General features: G+C 42.3%; 1 protein-coding gene across 1 annotated transcript in view; it reads left to right on the plus strand.

The window, feature by feature from the left end:
• MRPS6 (mitochondrial ribosomal protein S6) overlaps positions 1 to 22,143 on the plus strand; it is a 65,536-nt gene that overhangs the window by 34,879 nt on the left and 8,514 nt on the right. Inside the window, exon 3 of the mRNA XM_049709864.1 lies at positions 14,194 to 14,333. Within this exon, the coding sequence (XP_049565821.1) occupies positions 14,194 to 14,333 (140 nt within the window). The remainder of the gene's footprint in view (positions 1 to 14,193; positions 14,334 to 22,143) is intronic.

Raw genomic sequence — 22,143 nt, forward strand, 5'->3', positions numbered from 1 at the left:
CCCAGACCAGGGCTCGAACCTGTGTCCCCTGCATTGGCAGGAGGATTCTTAACCACTGTGCCACCAGGGAAGCCCCATTGATAATTCTTGCCTGAGTAAGTTATTACTGTGGTGGTGTGAAACAGTGATTTTTCTAACTTTTTTTTTTTTTACTATACTGAAATCAAGAGTTTCCCCTTTTCCCCATTTATTTATCAGTTTGAACTCATGTATTATTTAGTGGGTTATAATTCATTACTGTCATTATTTTGCTCAGATGTTTCCAGATTTAGCTAGCAGGTCTCCCTTCAGGCTAGTTTGTGTCCTGTGGCACGTTCCATCGTTTTTTGAGTACTTCCTTATTTTCCAGCACAACAAAGTGTTACAGGCTCATCTTGTACTTTCCCTGACCCATTCAGGATCAGGCATTTAGTAGGGTATGGTATTTAGAAACTAAGGTCTGGGTGTGTTCATTCTTACAGAGGTAAACATGGTCAGTGTACAGAACTAGGAAGTTCGCGTACACATCTCCTGATGCCTCCAGTTGTAAACCAGCACCAGAGGTTTCTTTTTAGCCTCCCCTTTCTATGTTTGTATCTCCCTTCTCCAACAGCAAGAAATCTGATAATACTGACACATTTACTTATTTTTTTTCAATTTTACAGTGCCTTAGAATTAAAGTTTTTGCATGTCTAAAAGTGTTTTTATTCTACTCATTTGTCTGAAAGTTTGGCTGAATATAGAATTCTGAATTGGGAAGTAGTTTCCTTCAGAAATGTGTAAACATAAGGCCATTCTTTTCTAGCTTCTAATCCCTGTGTTTTAAAATTTCATGATCACGTGCCTTGAAGAAAGCTTTTCTTTCACTTGTACTGGCCCTCAGTGGCCTCTTTCAATTTGTCAACCCCGTGTCCTTCAGTTTGGGGGTAATTTTTCTCCTCTTTTGGAACTTTTGTTCTTGTCTTGGATCTTCTGGACTGGTCCACTTGGTTTCATACAGTCTTTTAATTTTCACCTTTGTCTTTTTGGTCTTTCTAGAGGTGTATCTAAACTTTATCTTCCAACCCTTATGTTAAAAAAGAATTTCTTTTAAATTTCTGTCAGGTTTTTAATTTTTAAGAGATCCTTTGTTCCCCAAATCTTTCTTTTTTATAGCCTTGTTCTTTTTTCATGTATGCTGTATTTTCTCATCTTTGAAGATGCTAAAGTTTTCTCCTTCTGCATTGTTTCCTCCAGTTTTTATTTTGTTTGTGTTGGTCTCACATGTTAAAGGCTTTTCACAAATGTGTTCTGATCTTTGGTGGTTTGCTTATGTTTAACGGGGTGGACTAAAAAATGCTCTGAGTGTGTGGGTGGAGTTTGTCGGCCTCATTGTTGGGCTTTCAGGGCCTGGCTGTTGGTTGAATGACTACTGCAGTCTCTTTAGAACAGGTCAGATTCCCCACAGAAGGTTCTTTGAATGATAAAAGGCCTTGGGCCGTCATTCTGGAAGCCAGTCGGGAGGAAGAGCACAGGGGTCTTCAGCATGCAGTGTGCCTTTTTTTCTTAATTCCTTTTTGGTATAATATCTCCTCTTACAGCTGTGCCTGTGTCCTGCAGTCCATGTACTTCTCTGTTTTACCCACTCCAGAGAATCAACCTCCAAACGTGCATCTAGAGGTCCAACCAACTTTCATAAACTTTCAACCAACTTTATTTTAGTCCCCCACTCACCCCTATTTTCCGAGGTGTACTCAGTGTTGCCAATTCCCAGATCTTTTGGGGAATTCTACAGTGTAAATATGGTTGACTCTTGGTTTTCCCCATTGCTGCTTTTCTCCATCTGCTTTTTTTCTAAAATTGAATTGCTGTTTTCCCCTCCTTTCTCCCTCATTCTTGCAAAGTTGTACGTTAAAAAAACAAACAAAAAAAACCACTCCTTTACAGTAGTTCTAGTAGGTTTTCAGGAGGGAGCATAACATGCTTATGTTGAATACTCCAACTTACTGGGAAATCTTGGTATCCACTCTTCACTTAGCATTTGAAGCTTAAAATTTCAGAGCCTGTTGCCAGTTTCTGCCTTATCCTAAAAGAACATGTTGTCAACCAGAAGCACAGTGGGAGTTTAAAAATTCTGCTTATCTTAGTTATATGTGACCTCCAAGTTTGAATGCAGTACTCCAGGGTAGATGCTGCTGATTTTAGACTGGAAGGAGAAATAAACACAACAAAATGAGGGCTATCGTTACTTTGGGTTTTACTCTCCTTCCAATTCTAATTTGAAATTTTATTGTCATGCCCTATGGCAGATTCTCTGTAAAATATTATTGTCTCTACATAAGGCTTGCTGACTCAGTTACCAGATTTCATAGGTTTTTGGAGGCTGAGTTTTGTTGTAATATTCTCTGGTACACTCTAGGAGTCGAATGTCCATTGGTTTTATTAGTAGTCCCAAGAATCTTCAGAAGTTTGGAGGCACCTTTACGTGTCTCTCACTATGGTTTTGTTTTTGTTTTTGTTTTTTTTGTGGTACGCGGGCCTCTCACTGTTGTGGCCTCTCTCGTTGCGGAGCACAGGCTCCGGACGCGCAGGCTCAGCGGCCATGGCTCATGGGCCTAGCCGCTCCGCGGCATGTGGGATCTTCCCGGACCGTGGCATGAACCCGCGTCCCCTGCATCGGCAGGCAGACTCTCAACCACTGTGCCACCAGGGAAGCCCTTTTTTTTAAATTAATTTATTTTTGGCTGCATTGGGTCTTCGTTGCTGCGCACGGGCTTTTCTGTAGTTGCTTCGAGCGGGGGCTACTCTTCGTTGCGGTGCGTGGGCTTCTCATTGCGATGGCTTCTCTTGTTAAAGAGCACGGGCTCTGGGTGCGTGGGCTTCAGCAGCTGTGGCTCATGGGCTCTAGAGCGCAGGCTCAGTAGTTGTGACGCACGGGCTTAGTTGTTCCGCGGCACGTGGGATCTTCCCGGACCAGGGTTCGGACCCGGGTCCTCTGCATTGGCAGGTGGATTCTTAACCACTGTGCCACCAGGGAATTCCCGCCCACTATGTCTTTATTTCCACCTTCCACCTGTTTGTTCCTAGTTCCTTGACCATATACATCTCTGTTTTTGACTAACAGGATATGCTTAACTTTATTATGTATCTCTGCCTTTATATATATATATATATACACATTATATATATGCATTTTATATATATATGCTGTTTTTGTTTTTGCAATGAAGATCTTATTTCTCCTTGAATTTTATTTCATTTTTTGGTTTAATCCTTTCTTCCTTTCTAGTTGAATTAAGTACAGTTAGTAACTTCCATCTCTCATCTGTCTTTCCATTTATTCTTTGATGTACGTATTCATCAAACATTTATCGAATGCATCCTGTGTGCCAGGTTCTTTGCATCTCCAGCATCTAGTAAAGATGAATAGGAAGCAACCTTGAAGAGGCTTTGTTAGGGAAGGACATGTACTTCTAAATAATTACACTTGCAAGATAGGATTAGGGGAGGAAAGGCACACTTTTCCTAGGAAGTAGCTGAATCTCGAAGGGTGTTTTGATCCCTTCAGTTCCTCTGTGCTTTTATGCCCTTTCTCCTCCCTGCTCTTTGGAGCAGTGTAGTCCCGTAAGTACCTTCCTCCCACCACTTGAGTTAATACACACCACTGCAGTGGCTTAGTTGGTGATGACACTTTTGGTGTGTTGTTCAGCAAGGTATGCAAATCTGACTGTCTTGCCAAAGCCCAAGGTCCTGATTATTTCGAGGCATATTTTTAAAAAATTTCTCCTAACCCAGTCAGACTGATATTTTTGCTAAACCCATACACTGATGCTTAGAAGATTCACAGAATCTAAATTGGCTTTTCTCATAACCCTTTTGTCTCTACTGTCAGTATCCTTTGCTGATTCTTACCTCCTTGGTCTCCCTGTCATTCCAGTGCTGTCCCCCTTCTACTCTCTGAACAGGATGAAATATAAGGCGGAGGCAGTGAACTGAATTGTGCATGAAGGAGAGCAATCAACAAGACAGGTACAGCTCCATGATGTCTACCTGATGCCTGCTCTCACTATCAGTTTCATGAGCTGTGGCATTTCATTTACTTGCTGCCATAGTAACCAGGACTCCTGCCAATCTTCTTGTTTCCCATCTTTTATTCATCTGTAAGTGCATCTGGAGGGGAATGAGGAGGAAAGAAATGGAAATCTCTCAGTAAAAGGATTGTGGATTTTGGAATGTTCTCAGAGTAGCAAACATGGGTACCTTAATTTTGGCATTTTCCCAGCTGTTCAGGCAGTATTAACCACAAGTAGTCACCTGTTGTGATTGTCATTTCACATTCAGGGAGGGCTCCATTATTACTGTGAGAAAAGTGGAGCATTTATGTTCCTTAAATTAGAGTTGAAGGAGATCATTGCTGAAAATCCTTTATAAACTACAGTTCAGCCAGAATCATTCATCTTTGGAGTGGTGAGAGGCTAGCCAGCTTCCTACTAGAATGTGGTTTTCACCTTTGTCCACACCTGGGGAGCTTTGAAAAATCCTAGTGCCCAAGATTTTTGAATCCCCAATAGACCAATAGAATCAAAATATCTGAGGATGAGACATAGGCATCTCATTTTAAAAGCGCCCCAGATGATTCTAATGTGCTCTAGAGGAATGCCTTGGTAATTTTGCCCTTTTCCTTTGACTTGCCCGAATCACAAAGGGAATGGTTGGTTATATGCAAATGAGCCCCCACTTTTGGCCTTAAATGGCCTCTGAATGGCATTCTTTGAGTTGAGACCTTGGAAAGAAGTGGGTTTATTAAGGAACAAAACTGCATTATGGTTGAACTACTCATGTTTACTGATAACCTAGGCACATAAGTAATTGACAACTAGTAAATTCATGTCAAGTTGGATCTCATGTAATCATGACTTCCTTCTTTCTCTCTGTGTTAGTTCTTTAACTTTATTCATTTATAGCCTTTTGATACCAATGCCGGTATTTATGTCTCTATGTGGACTAGCTGCAGGGGTCCCTTGGATGCCCATTGCATTTAAGGTAAGTCCAGTTTATGATTTAAAGACATTCTGCCTACGTTGCAGCTGAAGTTACTTTACCGATCATCCTATTATTATTTTATTTATTTATTTATTTTTTGCGGTACGCGGGCCTCTCACTGCTGTGGCCTCTCCCATTGCGGAGAACAGGCTCCGGACGCGCGGGCTCAGCGGCCGTGGCTCACGGGCCTAGCCGTTCCGCGGCATGGCATGTGGGATCTTCCTGGACCGGGGCACGAACCTGTGTCCCCTGCATCGGCAGGCGGACTCTCAACCACTGCGCCACCAGGAAAGCCCCATCCTATTATTTTTATATTTGCAAATTCAGCCATGCTACGAACTGTGACTCTACTTCATTTGCACTTTGCTGTTGGCACAGCGTTAATCTATGCTGAATCTGGCAGTCGTTGGACCCTTATTCCTCTGATTTTTTTCTTCCATTCTTCCCTGGGTTCTTTTTATTTTCATCATATCATCCAAAGAATACATTTTTGTGTCAGATTTCCCAGGTCTCAAGAATCTGAGTCTTGGCTGCATGGCAATAGAATGGGCAGGCTCCTCTTATTTTTCACATCATCTTGCTTTCATTGGCTGTTGTGTTTTCAAGGCCACAGTTGGCCTTTTCCCATCACATCTCTTTGGTCTGCTCTGATTCTAGAATCAGAGATCAGAGATCTCTGGGCTCCTGACTTCGAGATTCCAGTTTTTCCTCTGATTCCCAAGAGACAGAGCAGCCAGTTGTAAGAGCTCATGATGCTGGAAGTATAGCTTACAAGGCTCTTTCAGTAACCGCTGAAAAGCTGCCCATCTATACCTCCCTGATTATTAATTTTTTAAAACGTATATGGGTATGGAATCAGTATGGATATGGCATGAGTTCTAAATGTTGAGGCATAGTTTCAGGGCTTTGACACAGAATTCACAAACTGTGGCATCTAGTAAGATAGCAATTGGCATAGACTCAGGGGAAGAAATTCTTCTTAAAACAGAACAAAACTGAATTCGCTCCGACCCCCACCCCAAAAGTTTTTAAATCACCTTTTCATTGCTCATTGTGAGAGAAATCAGGTAATAAAGTGCAGAAGGAAGAGAATAGAATACTCCTCTCATCTTACTATCTAAGGAAAACTGGTATCATTTAGCTGTATATTCATCCAGACTTTTAAAATATATGTATCTTAGTACTTTTTTTCTTTTGGAAAAAACTGGACTGACCCTACATGCTGGGTTTTTTTCTTTATTATTATAATATTTTCATGTCAGTATGTAAGGATCAGCATTCCTTTTGTTTTAATGGCTGCATAGTACTTGTTCAATCAGTAAAAATAATTTATTGAACCAGACTCCTATTAATGAAGAACTACATTTCCATTTATTCACTATCCTAATAATTTTGTGGTATTTTCATAGCTAAATCCTTATGCCTGGGTATAACAGTTTTCATAGAGCAATTTCCTAGAAGTGGCTGTAGCATTGAAGGCATACATATTTTAAACTAATATATATTGCCAAATTGTCGTCCAGAAAGTTTACGTTTTTACCAAAAGTGTGTTTGAAGAAACTAAATCTTAACGTTCTGGGCAAAAAAAATATTGCCGCGAGTGGAAAAAAGCAATGGCTTCTACCTGTACCGAGTACAGTGTCCACATTGATTCTACCCCAAATATAAATTCCATCAGAACCTTCTTAATCCAGACCTGCTCTGAGAGGACCCTAACTAATGCTCCTTCTACCTCTTGAAGAGGTGTTCTTCAGCCTTTAGAGTCTGGCTGAGGTCTGCCATCTCCAAACCACCAGTCAGAAGTGTTTCACCCTCCCTTTATTAGTTACTTATGTGTGTCTGCATATCTACATCACAGACTTCTAAAAGGCAGGGACTCTGTATTTCATATCGCCGTGGCTATCCTTTTGGAGGTGGATTTCACAGTGAGCAACTTGGAAATACCTGTCTTGAGGGAGGCACTTTGAGAGGACTGTTTGTGGATAGCTATTAGGTTGAGCCTTAAGAAATGGTCAGTATTTGGACTGTTCTTGATCCTCCCAAATGGCAGTTTCGTAAGGTTCAACCTATAGTTCTGATACCCACAGAGTTTGATATATTTATAAGAAGTCATCCAGTTTGTACTCACTCCATTTCCAGATGTGGATGTATACACCTTCTCTTTTACAGCTGATTTATGCCATTAAGATTATTTTAAAATTGTTCTGCAATGGAGAGTTCTAGATGCCCCCGCATACTTGTTTCTCATGAATATGAGTGTGTATATTGAATATCATATTCATGAGTGCTTTTCACTTAGTACATGCTTCAGCAACTCCAAGGGCTCTATTGCTTTAACGGTTAAATGACCACTTGATATGTCTGAACTGTGAATTTGCAGTATTTAACATTATTTTAAAATTTTGAGATATTTTCGGTTTGCAGAGTACACAACAGTGGCTTATAAAAAGAAACAGGTTTTCACCTCATTAGAGTATTTGTTACTTTCCCAGTACACTTGATGTGTATTGGTTCCCGTCTCTTCTCCTGTCCTCTCCCCCGCTTTTTAAAGTCTGTTAAGTCTTTTTTCGTAGTTATTTTATATTTTTTTAAATAAATGGTTTAATGATTCATGGGCAAAGTAGTAGAGCAGTTAAAAGATCTCAAGTGTTTTCTATCGTTGACCTTTAAAAAATCTTTAAGAGTTACTTTTCTAGTCACTTACCTACAAGTTATAATAGTGTATAATAATAGTTCATTATAGGTAAGTATAATCATGTTCCAGCATGTATTTATGTATCTTTACTTTTTTTTAGTGTTCTAGACTTGCCCTGACTGAATTTTATTCTAATTTTTAAAATAGCTTCTGTGCTTAGTAATTTTTATCCTTAATTACTGGGAGGACTGCAGCTCTTGATTCAATAAATTGTGGGGCAAAGAGGTTCTACTGAGTCATAAAAATATTTGATAAAACAGTTCCCATGGAATCATTCCCAAAGTTGGGCTCTGTAGATGTTAGGCAGGGCTGGCACCTCACACATTTTGAGGTAGGTGGTGTCCATTCTCTGCTTCCAACTGAGGTCTGCTAGTGGCAGAGCTTTCCCTGGAAGCTGGTTCTTCTGTTGAAAGCTGTGCTCACAGATTTTCTTTTTCAAATTGCTGTGAGACTCTCAATGCAGAATTTCCAGGTACATTCTCTCTATTTGGAAATGTAAATTTCAAGGAAATTTTCTTAAGGAGATTAACCTTGGAATTAAGATGCAGCGTTGGTTGGGAAAGGCTTTTACATTTACATTTTCACAGGTTTTGACAGTTTTCTGACCTAGCTCCACCTTCCCTAAATCCTACTTGCTCCTGGGAGTTGCACTACTCTTTGTAGAGTGAGAAGGGTGAGGTGTAGGTAGATGCTTCACGCCATTAAATGTTGTGGATTCTATGTGGTTTTCATTTCCTGGTGGGCCGTGAGGGTGTTGTAGTGATAGCTGGGTGCACCCGAGGGCCACTGGTTCAAAACTGTCTTTGCCAGAGAGTCTAATTTACAAGATAATTTTGTTGAAAAGCTTCTCTTCTGGGATGAAAATAAGTTTAATTAGATTAAACACTGGTCGTTGACAGATGGTGTTTATGATAGTCCCATGAATTCTTAGCTTATAAATAACCTTACTGAATGGGGGTTTTATTTGAGGGGCAAGTAGAGATGTCCTTCCTTTTATTTTCCTCATCTCCTTGCTCTTTATTCTTTTTTATAGAAACTTTGCCCATTAGAATCCCTAGAACTGCAGTTTGCAAAATGTGATCTGAGGAGCCTCGGACTTCCCAGAGACCTTTTCAGGGGGTCACTGCAAAAGCAATAGTGGGTAAAACAGCTGGTGCCTTCACATAAATCTAGGCACCACCACCAAACTTTACTAGTAGTGTGTTCCTCACCACCATGCAATTGTAGTGTTTGTAAAAAGGCGGCTGCACTTCAGAATGTCCTTCAGAATGATGAGTGGTGTCAGAATAGTATTGGAATTTAATCTCAGCAGGGCCTTTAGAAGTCGAAAAGTCTAACTTCCCACCTGGTGCAAAGATTGAAATGACGGTCATCCCATATCTTTGCATTTCGAGTGATGGGAAGGTCAGTTCTTCACAAGGCAGCCTATTTCACTCTCATATAGCTGTAATTTTCAGAAATGTGTTCTTGTTTATACATCAGTGCTCTGTTTCTCTGTAATTTTTACCTTTTGATTCCAGTTTCTTAGTGTCCAATCCAAATAAAACATACCTATCTTTTACATAGTAGCCCTGAAAATATTTGAAGTTAGCTGTTGGGTTTTCCCAAAGCCTTCTTTTGTAGCCTGAACACCAGTAGGTCCAGTAATTAATAATAATAATATCAAAATTTGGTTTTAATTTTGTCTAGGATGAACTTTCTTTAAGTATTGTTTAGTGTAAATTCTTTGGATAGTATTATATCTTATCACAGATAATTAGAACAATCCAGGTTTAACATTTATGTTTATGTATGTTAGTACTTTATATTTCTGAAATACATGAAATATTTAGTTTCACTTCTATTAGATGAATTCTGGATTCTTTTAAACGGTAGTATTGGTATTAACAGCGTTTTGGCACTACATGAAATAAACAGAAAAACGCTAGTACTGTAATGTTGCTTCAGTATTATGGTCACTACCCTGATAGTGAGGTATGTTGTATATGAAAAGTGGCTTCAAATTGTATTAGAGAAACGAGGAAACTTCCAGTCCCTCAGGGGGGAAAATGAGAGTAAGTAAGCAAGAGACCCTGTTGGGGAGGTACATTTGATAACGCTAATTTATTCAACCACCATTTCTAGCGCCCTCTCGAGACTCTTGTAGATTTGGGGAGTACAGTTGTGTACAAGATAGACAAAAGTGCTTGCTTTCCTGAAGCTTACATTCCCGTGATGAAAGGATATTCATAAATTGCTGTGTAGAAGTAAATGAGAATGACATAAAGAGTCCCTGAGGTGGGTGGGGCACTCTGGGGTGATGAAGATATCAGAAGAAAAGAGAGACTTTTTAAAAACTTTGTGCCCCCAGGATATTTTGAGAATTGTGACATAAATGTTGTTTGTGAGAGGCTTATAGAGACAGAAAATTTGTTGAGAACCACTAATTTAGCACATGAGGAAACTGAGGCACAACTTTAAAATGGATACATTTTAATAATTTATTATTAAATTTAATAATTTATAGAGTGGCATAGCATTAGTGAAGGAGCTGCGACTGGAGTCCAGGTTTCCTAGTTCCCGTTCACATTTCATTCACTGTTTCTTTTCCATACTTTTTTTGTCCAAGTGAACGTTTTTGGCTCTCCAATCTGTGCTGTAACAGAATTGTGTTTCATTGACATATGGTGGGTTGGAGGAAAGTCTTAAGGAGCTGCTTTCAGATGGGGTGAGAGAAGCCCGTAAGGAGCACATGCGCACAACCTCTCTTAGAATAGTTGGAATTAAAGGGTTCAGAGACCTTGTAAATGAGAATTACGCCAGCAAGATCGTGTGCTTCCTGTAGACCATATGTTTTTACAAATTGAACATTGTGCTGTGTTGAGCAGAGCTTTTTTTTTTTCTTTTGGAAGCCTAAAATTTTTATTTTAATAGACTTAGAAGTTTCACCAATAAGGGAAGTTGAAAGCCTGGATTGATTAGATTAGGAGCTTGGTGGGTGGAATGGTGATTTTGTAGAATCCCTTCTGAATCCTGTGGTGATTTGAACAGTCAGGCCGATGTTCCTTATTAGGTTGGCGCCCTGTGTTTCTGCCTGCGGACCCATCCCATGGGGAACTCACTGTCTGTAGCTCAGTGGCCCAGGCTCATGGTATTATCTGTGGTACATTTTAGGGTGAGTGGATTGAGGCCTTGCCAGCTTCCCTCAGTCCATTACACTGTAGAGCAGAGGTTGGCCAGATAGTAACTAGTTTAGACTTTGAGGGTCATATAGTCTCTGCTGTAATTTCAAGTCTGCTTTTAGCATGAAAGCAGCCATGGACACTATGTAAATGCATGAGCTGGCTGTGTTCCAGTAGAACTTTATTTGCGAAAGGAGGTGGTGAGCTAGATTTGGCCCACAGGCCCTGGATTGCTGACCCTTGACTTAAGAGTGACGAGGTAGGTATATGGGACTAGTTGAGCAGCTCCCTTAATAAACAGGAAGTCTTTTAACCCCTCCTTCATCTTTTTAACTTTTGGGTAATTTGAATTACAGTGAAATGAATGTGGCCATTCAAACAGTCTGCAATTTGACCTTGACATGCCGAAGTTAAAATGTGTTTTGATATTTTCCCAAGTTACATTCTTGTTAGGTGGCCTTTCCCCTTTTTTGGACAGAAGCAAATCTTATTATACAAGCTCTTACTTCAGAAGAGGATGCTCCATGTTTCATACTGTAAACTCTTCAGTTGGAATTTAAACGAGGCATTGAGATATATTCCTTTTTAATCAGGCAACACTGAATTAAAATTTATGATTTGGGTAGCTAATCAGAAGACTGTAATCAAAGTGTGGTGTGTGTGTGTGTGTGTTTGTTTGTTTGTGTTCTCCCTTACCCATTCTTTATTTGGATAGACTGTTCATCTACTTACCATAATTTAATTGATGCAATATCGAGTCAAGAAATAGCATTTTTAATGAAATGAAATATTACCCTGCTGTTAGTAATGAGGTTTCTGCAAAATACTGAAACATCTGTGAACTAATGAAATGTGAGAAGAATTTAGGCTCTGTTTGATTTAGAACTATATAAAAATATTTGTTTACAATCGTAAGGAGAAATTGCCATAGACTTTTTACCTAGTTCGTGTTAATGCAAAGAGATTTTGGCCCTTATTTTTGTTTTCAGGAAGTTTCTGTTTATCATAAGGCTGCTTAAATATATAAATACACATAATTTTCAGTAGGAATTTAAAAAATCCCTAGTAGACTACAATATGAAATAAAAGTAGAAATTTTATTTCTGCACCTTAAACTAATACTTAGTGCATTCACAGCATTTTAGCAGTATTTGTCAGAAAGAAAATATACAGGTATGTAGGGGATTTTCTTCAGTTACTAGAGCGTACACTTAAAATTGTTCTGCAGTTTTCTTTTCATTTGATCCAAAATGAGCCACTGGAAGGTAGCCTTTTCTTAAGTTCACTCCTGCATTGAAGATTTGTCTGCTTGCATTTCTTCACTTATGTCTGAGGAGAAGTACTCTTTTCCTTGCCAGGGTGTCCTCTGGCCTCCTCCCCCGATTTGACTTTTGTCAGTGTTCCTTTTCTTTGCATCAGGTTCTTCCACTTGTTAACTGCCATGTAATCTCAAAGTCATGACATCTCTCAGAGGCCCAGTTTCCAAATCTGTCAACCTTCTTGGCTCCTTTTTTTGTGTGTGGTGAAGATTAAATATGTACCAATAAAACACTAGATCTGTGTTGATCACGTAGCAGTTACGCAGCAAATCATATTGGCCATCGATGATGATGTTTAAAACATCCGACATTTTATCCTTCGACTGGTTCATTCCCCTTTAACTGCTAACTTCCTTGTGTTTTCTCTCTCCTCAAAGTTGACTCAAATTTGTTTGCCCCTCAGGCTCTAGAGCTTTCTCTTTCTGTCACCTCCAGCTTTGCAATCTAGCTTTTAGCCCCATCTTGCTAAGTGACTGTGCAGTCACTGTGCTGTGGTTTTTTCTTCATCTCCATCCTGTCATTCTGGAGGCTGCCTCTTCCCTTAGTTTCTGTGACAAGGGAGGTCTGGTTTTCCTTTTGCTGTTTGCTTCTCTGACTTTGAGTCCTCTTGTCAGCCCCCAAATGTTTGCACTCCCCCCGCACCCTGTTCTGTTGTTGGTCTCTTTTCTTCTCTCCCCACCCCCTCCCTCAGTGCCCTCACTCCTCCCAGGGTTTCAGATAGCCTTTCTCTGCAGATGACTGTTAAATGTGTAATTCTAGCCTGCCCTGTTGTTTTGAGCTTAAGGTTTACATCTTGAGAGGTCAGCCTGGAGGAACTGTGGGCATCTCAGACTCAGCATGTCCTAAACCAGAGTCATCTTTTGTGTCCCCAGCCAGCTTGTCCAGATTTCCCTTTAGCTGTTAATAATAACCCCATTCTCCCAGCCACCATGTTTGGTGCCCCTCTTTTGCCACGCCTCTCCCTCATTTTCCACATTCCGTTAGTTGTGTCTTCTCAAGTTTACCCCTATAAATTGTCTGTTCTTCCAAAAGTTTTTGGTGTATACATGTGCATAGAGGGCTATCTGGAAGGAGATTCACCAAAATATTTGAAGTCCTTTCTCTCTGGATGATGGGATTTTATATTGTTTCAGTTTTGGTTTTTAGTAACAGGTATTGATTGTTTATATACTTGGACCCAACCTACGATCTTAACTTCTCAGTCCTCCTTGTCCTGTACTTCATCAGATGGGACTCCTAGCTGTTTCCTCAATACTTTCTTGTCTCTGCTCTTTTACTCAATGCCTGGTTTGTTTGTTCTTTGCATCTCCCATTGTCATTTTCCAGGGCTCCCCTCCAGACCGCTTTCTTTAATGGAACCCTTCTTCCAACTGAATGTGCTTTCTCTTTTCATGAGCTCTCTGGTCCCTATGTCACTTCCGGTGTTCTGCCTTCTGGCCTTCTTACATGGGTTTTTGAGTTCATGTCTTTCTTAGATTGTAAGCTCCATGCGGGCAGAGATTGGGTCTTACTCATCCTTTCTCCCTTTTGGTTACAATCTCTCAGTTTTTCTTTGGGAGACAACCCCTTTTCCCACTGGCTGTCTATGGTTTCGGTGAGATGGTCAAAGTGTCCTGCCAAGAGGATGCTCTTTCCCTGGAATTTGAATTTTGAATCATGGGCTACAAGGACTGACAGTGATTGGCGCTGATTCATCCTGGCCAAGGTGCTCTGAAGACAACACTCATTAGTTCCTGCCTCCCAGATCCCTGGAGCTGCTCTGGTCCCTGAACTCTCCAAGGCCTGCTGCTTCAGATTTTCCTTCGTATCTGTGAGCTATCTCATATCCTTATGATAAATGTGTCTTTCTCTCTCTTTTTTTTTTTTAAACTTTGTTAGCCAAAAGTAGTTTCTGTTGCTTTTACCCAAAGATCCCTACCGATAGAGCTGTTATGATTGGAACTGACCACACTTGATCATTCTAGTTCTTACCTTGATTCTGATGTGTTTTTTTCTTCTTTTTAAAAACAAAAACCAGCCAGAGACCGCTGCTGCTTTGAAGCGTACACTTGAAACCCTGATGGACAGAGGGGCTGTGGTGAGGAACTTGGAGAACCTGGGCGAGCGTGCGCTTCCTTATAGGATCTCCGCCCACAGTCAGCAGCACACCAGGGGAGGGTAAGTCCTTCGTGAGTCACTGGACACGTGCCTTTGGTGGGCTCCGTAAGGTGCGCTGTGTAATTCATCTCAGGAGTTATTAGACGCTCATAGTCAGATCCCCACTGCGCCAGGTGGTGTGCAGTTACGTGCCCCAGCAATGTTGTGTTGCAGATGGGATGCATTTATGCTGACCCACAGTAAGCTAATCAGAGCTCCCAAAGAGGTCATGCCAGCAGTAATACATTTATAAGCTTTTGATTGTGGGAAACTTTTCTCGTCAACTTAAGCACTGTTTTCCCCTGGCATTTCTTTAACTTTCGCCTTTAAAACACCTCATTGAGCAATGTGTTGTCCACCTACTCAGTGCATCCTTTGTAAATATGAAGGTTGCAGATAACAAGCAAAATGTACTTATTACTAATGTGTATAACCAGAGCCTAAAATCCCCAATAGGAACATGGTTTTACCTATTCCAGCCAATTTTAATCACAATTTTCTGTAATGGGACCTTTTTCTCACATAGTATATAGCGAGTTCCTCAAACATGTCAAGGATTTGATTTTATAGTGATACCTATCCTTGTAGAAATTCTTCAAGGTCAGTTTGTTGGGTTGGTTTGCCGCTTCTCTAAACTCATGCCCAAGGTTTCTGGTTTGGAGGAAGAATCTTATTTTGTTGGGTTTCCTAGAAGTAGGTGATAGAGAAACGGGAATCAGTTTTTAGCAGAGCAGGGAAAGTCCAGGACTAGAAGACTTGCTTCTCCTTCTGGGGCTCCCAGCTGTGTGGCCTAGACCAAGTCACTTGGCTTCCTTGGATACTGAACTCAGGTGGTCGTTCTCCCATCCACTTTGTCACAGTGGTCAAATGAAATAACCTCTGAAGATGTGCTCTGTGGACAGTACTGGGTGTTGTATGATGCTGCTTTTAGTCATGTGGGGCGAGCAGCCTTGTGCAGGTTTGCTACACGTGATGGGCCCGAGTAAAGTCACACCTGACGCCGGGCTTTCTTACTGCTTGTAAACCTTCTGCCGAGATGTGGCACAGACTGCACGTTTCTTTTGATTGCTTCACCTTGTTTTGTGCTAGCGTTCAGCTTCTTGAGAGCACCTCTGAAGAGTGTGCCTGAGGCGTTCCTAGGCAACCTGAAATGCTGGGTGGCTTATTCCTCTCCACAATCATAACAACAGTAAGCAATGGAGACTGTGTGTATAACATTTTTTTTAAACTTAAACCAAACAAAGGGGTTTGGTTTTAATAGCAAGGCTATGAATCCTTTTGCCTTTTTTTTTTTTTTTTTTTTAAGAGAAGCATATAAAATTTGGCCAAGAGTTATTAGTCAGGTTCTGTTATGTATGGAAGGCACTGAACAGGGAGAGAAGTCAGTTTCCTCATTATGTGCTTTCAGGGATGTACAGTAGGAATGCTCTCTTCTGCTCCCTTTCCAAGTAGAGGATTTGACCTTGTTGAGGGCTAGTGTGACCAGCATCCTGGAATTTGCATTTCTCACAGTGCGTGGGTAGCGCTGCTGCTGCTACTGTGAGGACCACGCTTTGAGAACTGCCGCATTAATTCATCTAGTTTTCAGGCCTCTGTGTGCGGTGCTGGGGTAGGGTGGTACTCTTTCTCCTTTATGGATAGAATAAACTCAGATCTGGGAAGAGCTCACCTGGAATCAAGCCAGAGCTGCTGACAACCCCAGGCCTACATTCCAGATTCCTGACAAGGTGCCGGTGCCCCACCAAGGGCTGTGTTGCCGTCACTTAGTTCATTTATAGTTAAGGATTTTACTTCTGGGTGGTTTTTCTGTTGGTTTGTTTTTTTACTTTCAGACTCCTCAGAGAAGAAGCAGCAGCATCCTTAAAATATACCATACTGTGTCTATTATACATCAACATAAAAAGGTGGTGCCTAGCCCCAGTGGGGGAGGTTCATGTTTTAAGTTTGCTTTTCTGAGGATAAATCAGTATCTGGTATTTATTTTCTTGAGGTAGTGTTTTCCAAAGTGTGGTCTCTGAAATGCTAGTGATACAGATATGCTCCACCAAAAATGGAGGGTGTGTGTGATCAGTCAGATGTGGGAAGCCTTAAAAAAAAAAAAAAAAAAGTGAAAAAAAGTGACTTCCCTGGCAGTCCACTGTTAAGACTCTGAGCTTCCGCTGCAGGGGGTACGGGTTTGATCCCTGGTCGGGGAACTAAGATCCCACATGCCGCGCATACCGCGCAGCGCGGCCAAAAAAAAAAAAAAAAGGTGTGGGAAGCCTTGCATGATCTAATCCTGGAAATTCACAGCACACCTTAGCGTATAAATGGTGAGAAGCCCTTCCATAAGATGCCCTAGTTTGTCAATTTTACTTGACCATGTTACTTTGTTTTTGTAACACTCACTAATGTTCTTCACAGTGGCTTTTGGTAAATGAGACGAGGGGCTAGTGTAGTTGGGAGTTCCCTGGTTTGAAGATTTAAAATTGAGTGGCGTGTCAGATGGCTGCATTGTGGAGCTTAAGCTTAGTCTGATATTCCCTTAGCTGCAGCCAGTCCTCCCATAGTCACTAACCCCAGTGACGTTTGTAGTAGGCATTTTGTTCACTTGTCAAGTTCTTTTTGTGCACTGACATAGCCACAGAAGGCATTACAAGCATGTACGAAGGAGACTATGTGCCAGGGTGTGTTAGGTGCTGGGAAGGTTCACTTTTATGAAGTGGTTGAGAAGAAACAGGGTGGACTTGTGTGTTATGCATTTATTAGCATTCAGAAGTTTTTGGCTCTTTTCAAACAGCCCTGGAGGCCGTGAAACGTATCTGTAATTTTGGTGGGGCACTGGTTTGACTCCTGAGGTTGATATGTTGAGAGCCGGTTTTTTAACTGGCTAACGAGTGAGCCCTAGATGCCCTCCATGAATCCACATTGCATTGTGGTCCTGTTGGTTTTAAGTGTTTGTTGCTTTTACATTTTGTGGGAAGAAATGGTATATCCTAGTGGCATTCCTAGGTCTCAGGGTGGTTCTTAGGATCGTTGTGGTTCTTGATCTCAAGGAGTTTTCACTTGAATTAAAGACATGACTGCATATGGCTAACCTAGGCACCAGCCAAGGGGCTGTAAACACAGGGGCCCAGTACAGAACCGTCCCACTGACCGAGGCTGACAGCCAGGCGTCTCTCTTGCAGTTACTTCCATCATGTTGAGTGATTGCCTCCCATCTCACCTCCTTCCCCCAAATCCATACCCCTGCTACACACATGCCAAGTAGGCCTGCCCGAAAGAAGAATGGACTGAGAGAGTGCTTAGGTAGGAGAGATAGTGCTACTTTAGGGTTATTTGGGAAGCTTTCCAAAAGGAGGAGGTGGCACCTTGAAAGTGGTACCTGGTGTTTATTATTATATCAAGCCTATTACCAGTTTATGCCAAAAAAAATAATCATTATATTCCAAATATTAATGTAGTCAGTCCTGACTTTGGGAACAGGTTACACTCCAGGAATTTGTCTGTAAGTTTATTGTTTATAACTGGGAACCTATTTTCCCATTGGAACAACTTGATGGTTAAGTTCCCAGGCTGATCCACAGAAACTTACTTAAACGCATAATCTCTGAGGGTCAATAGAATTGGACGAGTCATTTATGTCCCCTAGTGACAGGGAAGAGTTGACCGGATGCCCTCTTGCTGTTTGGGCCAGGTTGGGATGGTTGGGAAGTTTGGGTCTTCGGACCGTTTTTCCCCACAGAGGCTTCTGGCCTCACTCACCACCCATTTCACGAGGCAGTGTCTGGAAACCACTGGAGCATGATTAAGAGCTGGGGGTAGAGTGGGGGGTCGGGGGGGGGGATGGTCTTAGAGGGGCTGGAATTTATTCTCAGCTCTGGATTTGCTTTGGTCTCCTGGGGGCCCCCCCAGATTATCTTTCCTTTGTGCTTTCACATGCTCACCTTCGTATCCTCATCAACTGTCTGAGAAAGGCAAGGTGGTTGTTGTGGAAAATTCTTTCTGTATTCCTTGGTGTCTAAAAGGGGACAGTGTTACACAGGCAGAAGGGAGTAAGTGCTCATTTAGACCCTTGCTCAGAAGAGGCAGGTTTTTACTGAATCATAGTATCAGTCACCCTCTGCCAGAACTGCCTTAGCATCTTCCTCCAGGGCTGCACAGACTGGTTTAAGGCTCTCTTTCCACTAGATGGGGCTGGACTGAGACTAAGAGGGATTTCTGGTGCAGGAGAGGGAACCTTAGAAGAAACCGTATATAATGCAGCGATGGGCTTGTGCCTGTTTGTAAAAGGATGCCCCAGATTGCTTTGACTGTTTTTACCACCTCTGCTTTCACTGCAGTGCGATTGGGCTGACTTCAGAATCTGTGTGTATGAGAACTCTTAAGTAGTGAAGGAGGTTTTTCTTGCCTGTTTTGTCCCTCCTTTGTCTGTTCTCATGTGTTTAAAATGTGAATAGGTGCTTATAGCAAAGATCTGCGGGCCTACATATAAGACACCCTTCTGTTTACGGGTAAGCAGAATGATAAAAATAACTGGCTCTATGGTGAATCAGTGGAATTTTACTGACTTGCTCTCCAAATGTGTCTGCAGCTAACTCCAAGAGTGCTGGCACCCTCTCTAGAGGAGATTGATTCTCCTCTGTAGTTTTCCCGTTAGCTAACGTTTCTATGTTCTTGTGCTTTCCTGCCAGCGTTAAGTCCAGGCCAGCATCCTGACCCCATTCTTGTGTGTAGGTGCTTCACGATGGGGTTTCAGGGCAGGGCTGCTGTGGCCTTGGAGGTTTCTTTTTAGTGGCAGTGTCCCAAGATTTGTAAGAATTCTGCAGCAGGTTTGGTAGTTTTTAAAATGTATGAGACCCAACGGATTTTAAAAAAGGAATGGGGCTTTTCCATGCAGAGGCTGTCTTGCTTTTAAGGAGAATAATTCACTGCTTCAGTGAAGCCTGAATCCAGCAAGGTTTAACGGATACAGTCTAGGAACTGGCATTCAAACGGATCTGTTTCCTATGTTCCAAAAGGCTTGAAGAGGCTTCCTGGCTGCAAATCCCTCTCCTCTCCCTCCCCCACCCCACTCACGGGGAGCCACTGAGCGCTTCAGTGGAAATTTCCACTCATCTGCGAGGGGGAGGGCGAGGCTGTGAGTGAGTGTGTGACTGAGAGAGACAGACAAAGAAAACTCACATTCAAGCAGGCACTTTCTATGGACAACTTGTAACTGTAGGGTGAAGACGGAAGTGAAATAAAAACCAAATAGAACCTTTAGTGTTTAGGTGCGTTGCAAGAAGCCACTCGGGTGGGTGAGGTCTGGCAGGCTGCAGAGCATTGTGTCAGGAGGCCACTGAGTGGTTTGCTGGTCTTGTTGCCTAGAGAGGAGGGCAGAAAGGACGCTGAGGGCTGCTGGCTCCCTCGAGAAGCTGAGCTGGGGATGGAGTATGCTTGGTGGCACTGGGCTCAGTCTGTCCTGGGCAAGCCCTTTCTCTGGGTCTTCTCAGATCTCTGTGGGGTTTCAGTCATGTAGTGGAGAGTTTTGTAGTGCGTGTCTTAAGAAATATAGAAAGGGTTAACTGTTACCTTCAAGACCACGTGGGCAGTTCTGCCTACGAGATGGTTCCCTGTTCCTCCAACTTTTGAACATGGGACTGTGATGAGAAAGGCACTAGTGTACTGAACCTTTTTTTGTCCTTTCTCTCCTTGCCGGTATCCATCATTTCCTTGCTTCTACTTCTGCAGCGTTGGTGCCACCTAAAATCCAAGTGCTTTTCTATAGAAAAGAGAGAAGCTGATGTCTACCTTGCGGATGAAGTGATTCTATAATGAGAACCACATGTGGGACAATACACCTTGAAATGTCAACACCACTGGGATTTGTGTTGAAGGCGAGAGCAGTGCTACCCTGGCTACCTGGTGTGCAGAACCATTTCACTGGTGCTACTGAACATGTAGTTGGAGGTGCTGGGAATGTAGACTGTAGTTAGATTTGAGATTGCTAAACTGGATTTTTCCAAAATGATTGGTTCATATATTGATTTAATCACCGATTACAGTAAATGTGGAGAATGGAAAACTGGCTATTTGGAGAACTTGATTTTTTTTTTTTTCCTTATTGGAATGTCAGCTTTTGGGCATGTCTAGGCAGTTGTAATTATAGTCATAATTGTAAACTACCTTGAGTGAGGAGCTTATCCCGAGAATGGAGATGCGAGTCTACATGCTAGACGTGTTACGACGTTTGGTCTTGTGTTTTGATTCTGCGTAGCTAGGTTAGGGGAAGAAGCAAATATTGTTATCTCATTGTGGGATAAAGGTGGAGCAGATTCCTCTGGAGATACCGAGCCCCTCTTTTGGCCCCCTTCCTTGAACAGCAGCTCATCTGTATTTCAGAATGGCTTCTCCATGGCAGATTTCAGTGGGATGTAGGGAGTTCCGAGGTTGTTTTGTCAACCTAATTCCTGTTTTTACAGGTCTGTTATGGACCTGTGTTGTCATGGGAAGGGGATCCTTGTAGGCATCAGAAGCTGCCCAGACCTACAACTCCAAGTAGGCTGTTTCTGGGCTTCACTTCTCATTGTCATTCCTTAGGTCACCTGTGGTTAGAAAACCCCACTAATATGTATAAAATAGGTAACTAACATTAGAACCTGCTGTATAAAAAAATAAATAAAATGAAATTCAAAAAAGAAAAGAAAAACCCAGTAGCTAGGAGTGAGGTGTCCATGACCGCCGCGTCATTTCCACAGTCTCCTGCGGGACTGGGAGATGTGTGCAGGTCTTGGAAGCCTGGGTTTCTGCTAACACTGTGGCCCTTGTGACTTCTCTCCCCAGCTGGACTCAATGTTCCAGGGGGTCAAGGCCATGTGTACCTCATCTTTTTAGTCTCCTGAGGTTTGCCCATAGTAGATGTTCATTGATGGTTAAGTTTGTCCAAGATAAATCAGTGAGAAGAAGAATATATCCTGGCAGTAACCAAGAATTGGTCAGTGCATCTCTGTGTGGGAAAGCCTTAAAGAACTATTGACCTGTGTGCTTGGGCCGCTAAGGCAGATAGAGGTTGTCCTGGACTCCTGCTTGTTTCCCTCACAGTGGGGAGGGACAGCTTGGTTCCCTGGAGGGAGATGTGGAGGTAAGAGGTTAGCTATTTTTTTAAATTAAATTAATTTATTTTATTTTATTTGTTTTATTTTTGGCTGCATTGGATCTTTGTTGCTGCACCCGGGCTTTTCTCTAGTTGCAGCAAGCAGGGGCTACTCTTCGTTGTGGTGCGCGGGCTTCTCATTGCGGTGGCTTCTCTTGTTGTGGAGCACAGGCTCTAGGCATGTGGGCTTCAGTAGTTGTGGCACACGGGCTCAGTAGTTGTGGCACACGGGCTCAGTAGTTGTGGCTCGCGGGCTCAGTAGTTGTGGCTCACGGGCTTTAGAACACAGGCTCAGTAGTTGTGGGCTTAGTTGCTCAGCAGCATGTGGGATCTTCCTGCACCAGGGCTCAAACCCGTGTCCCCTGCATTGGCGGGTAGATTCTTAACCACTGCGCCACCAGGGAAGTCCAAGAGGTTAGCTTTCAACTGTGAATGTAAGGTTAGCTTTCAACTCTGAATACAGTAAGATCTGCCCATCTCTGAGCCACTCCTAGCCCCTTCTCTGTCTTGGTGGTGTTTCCTTTTTGTGGAAATTTCCACAGTGCAATAAGGAGCATGGGAGTAGAAGCAGTCTTGCCCACATGCGCCCCAGGCGTAGATCAACAGTGTGATAAGCATGAAGTGACTGTCACAGCTGTGGCTGTGGGCACTAACCCATTTGCATCTTGGCCAGTGCTTTTGTTTGGGTTTGGTTGCTGGATGAGTGTCCTGACTGGT

The sequence above is a fragment of the Orcinus orca genome, chromosome 5 (genome assembly GCF_937001465.1).
Source record: "Orcinus orca chromosome 5, mOrcOrc1.1, whole genome shotgun sequence".
NCBI classification, from domain to species: Eukaryota; Metazoa; Chordata; class Mammalia; order Artiodactyla; family Delphinidae; genus Orcinus; species Orcinus orca.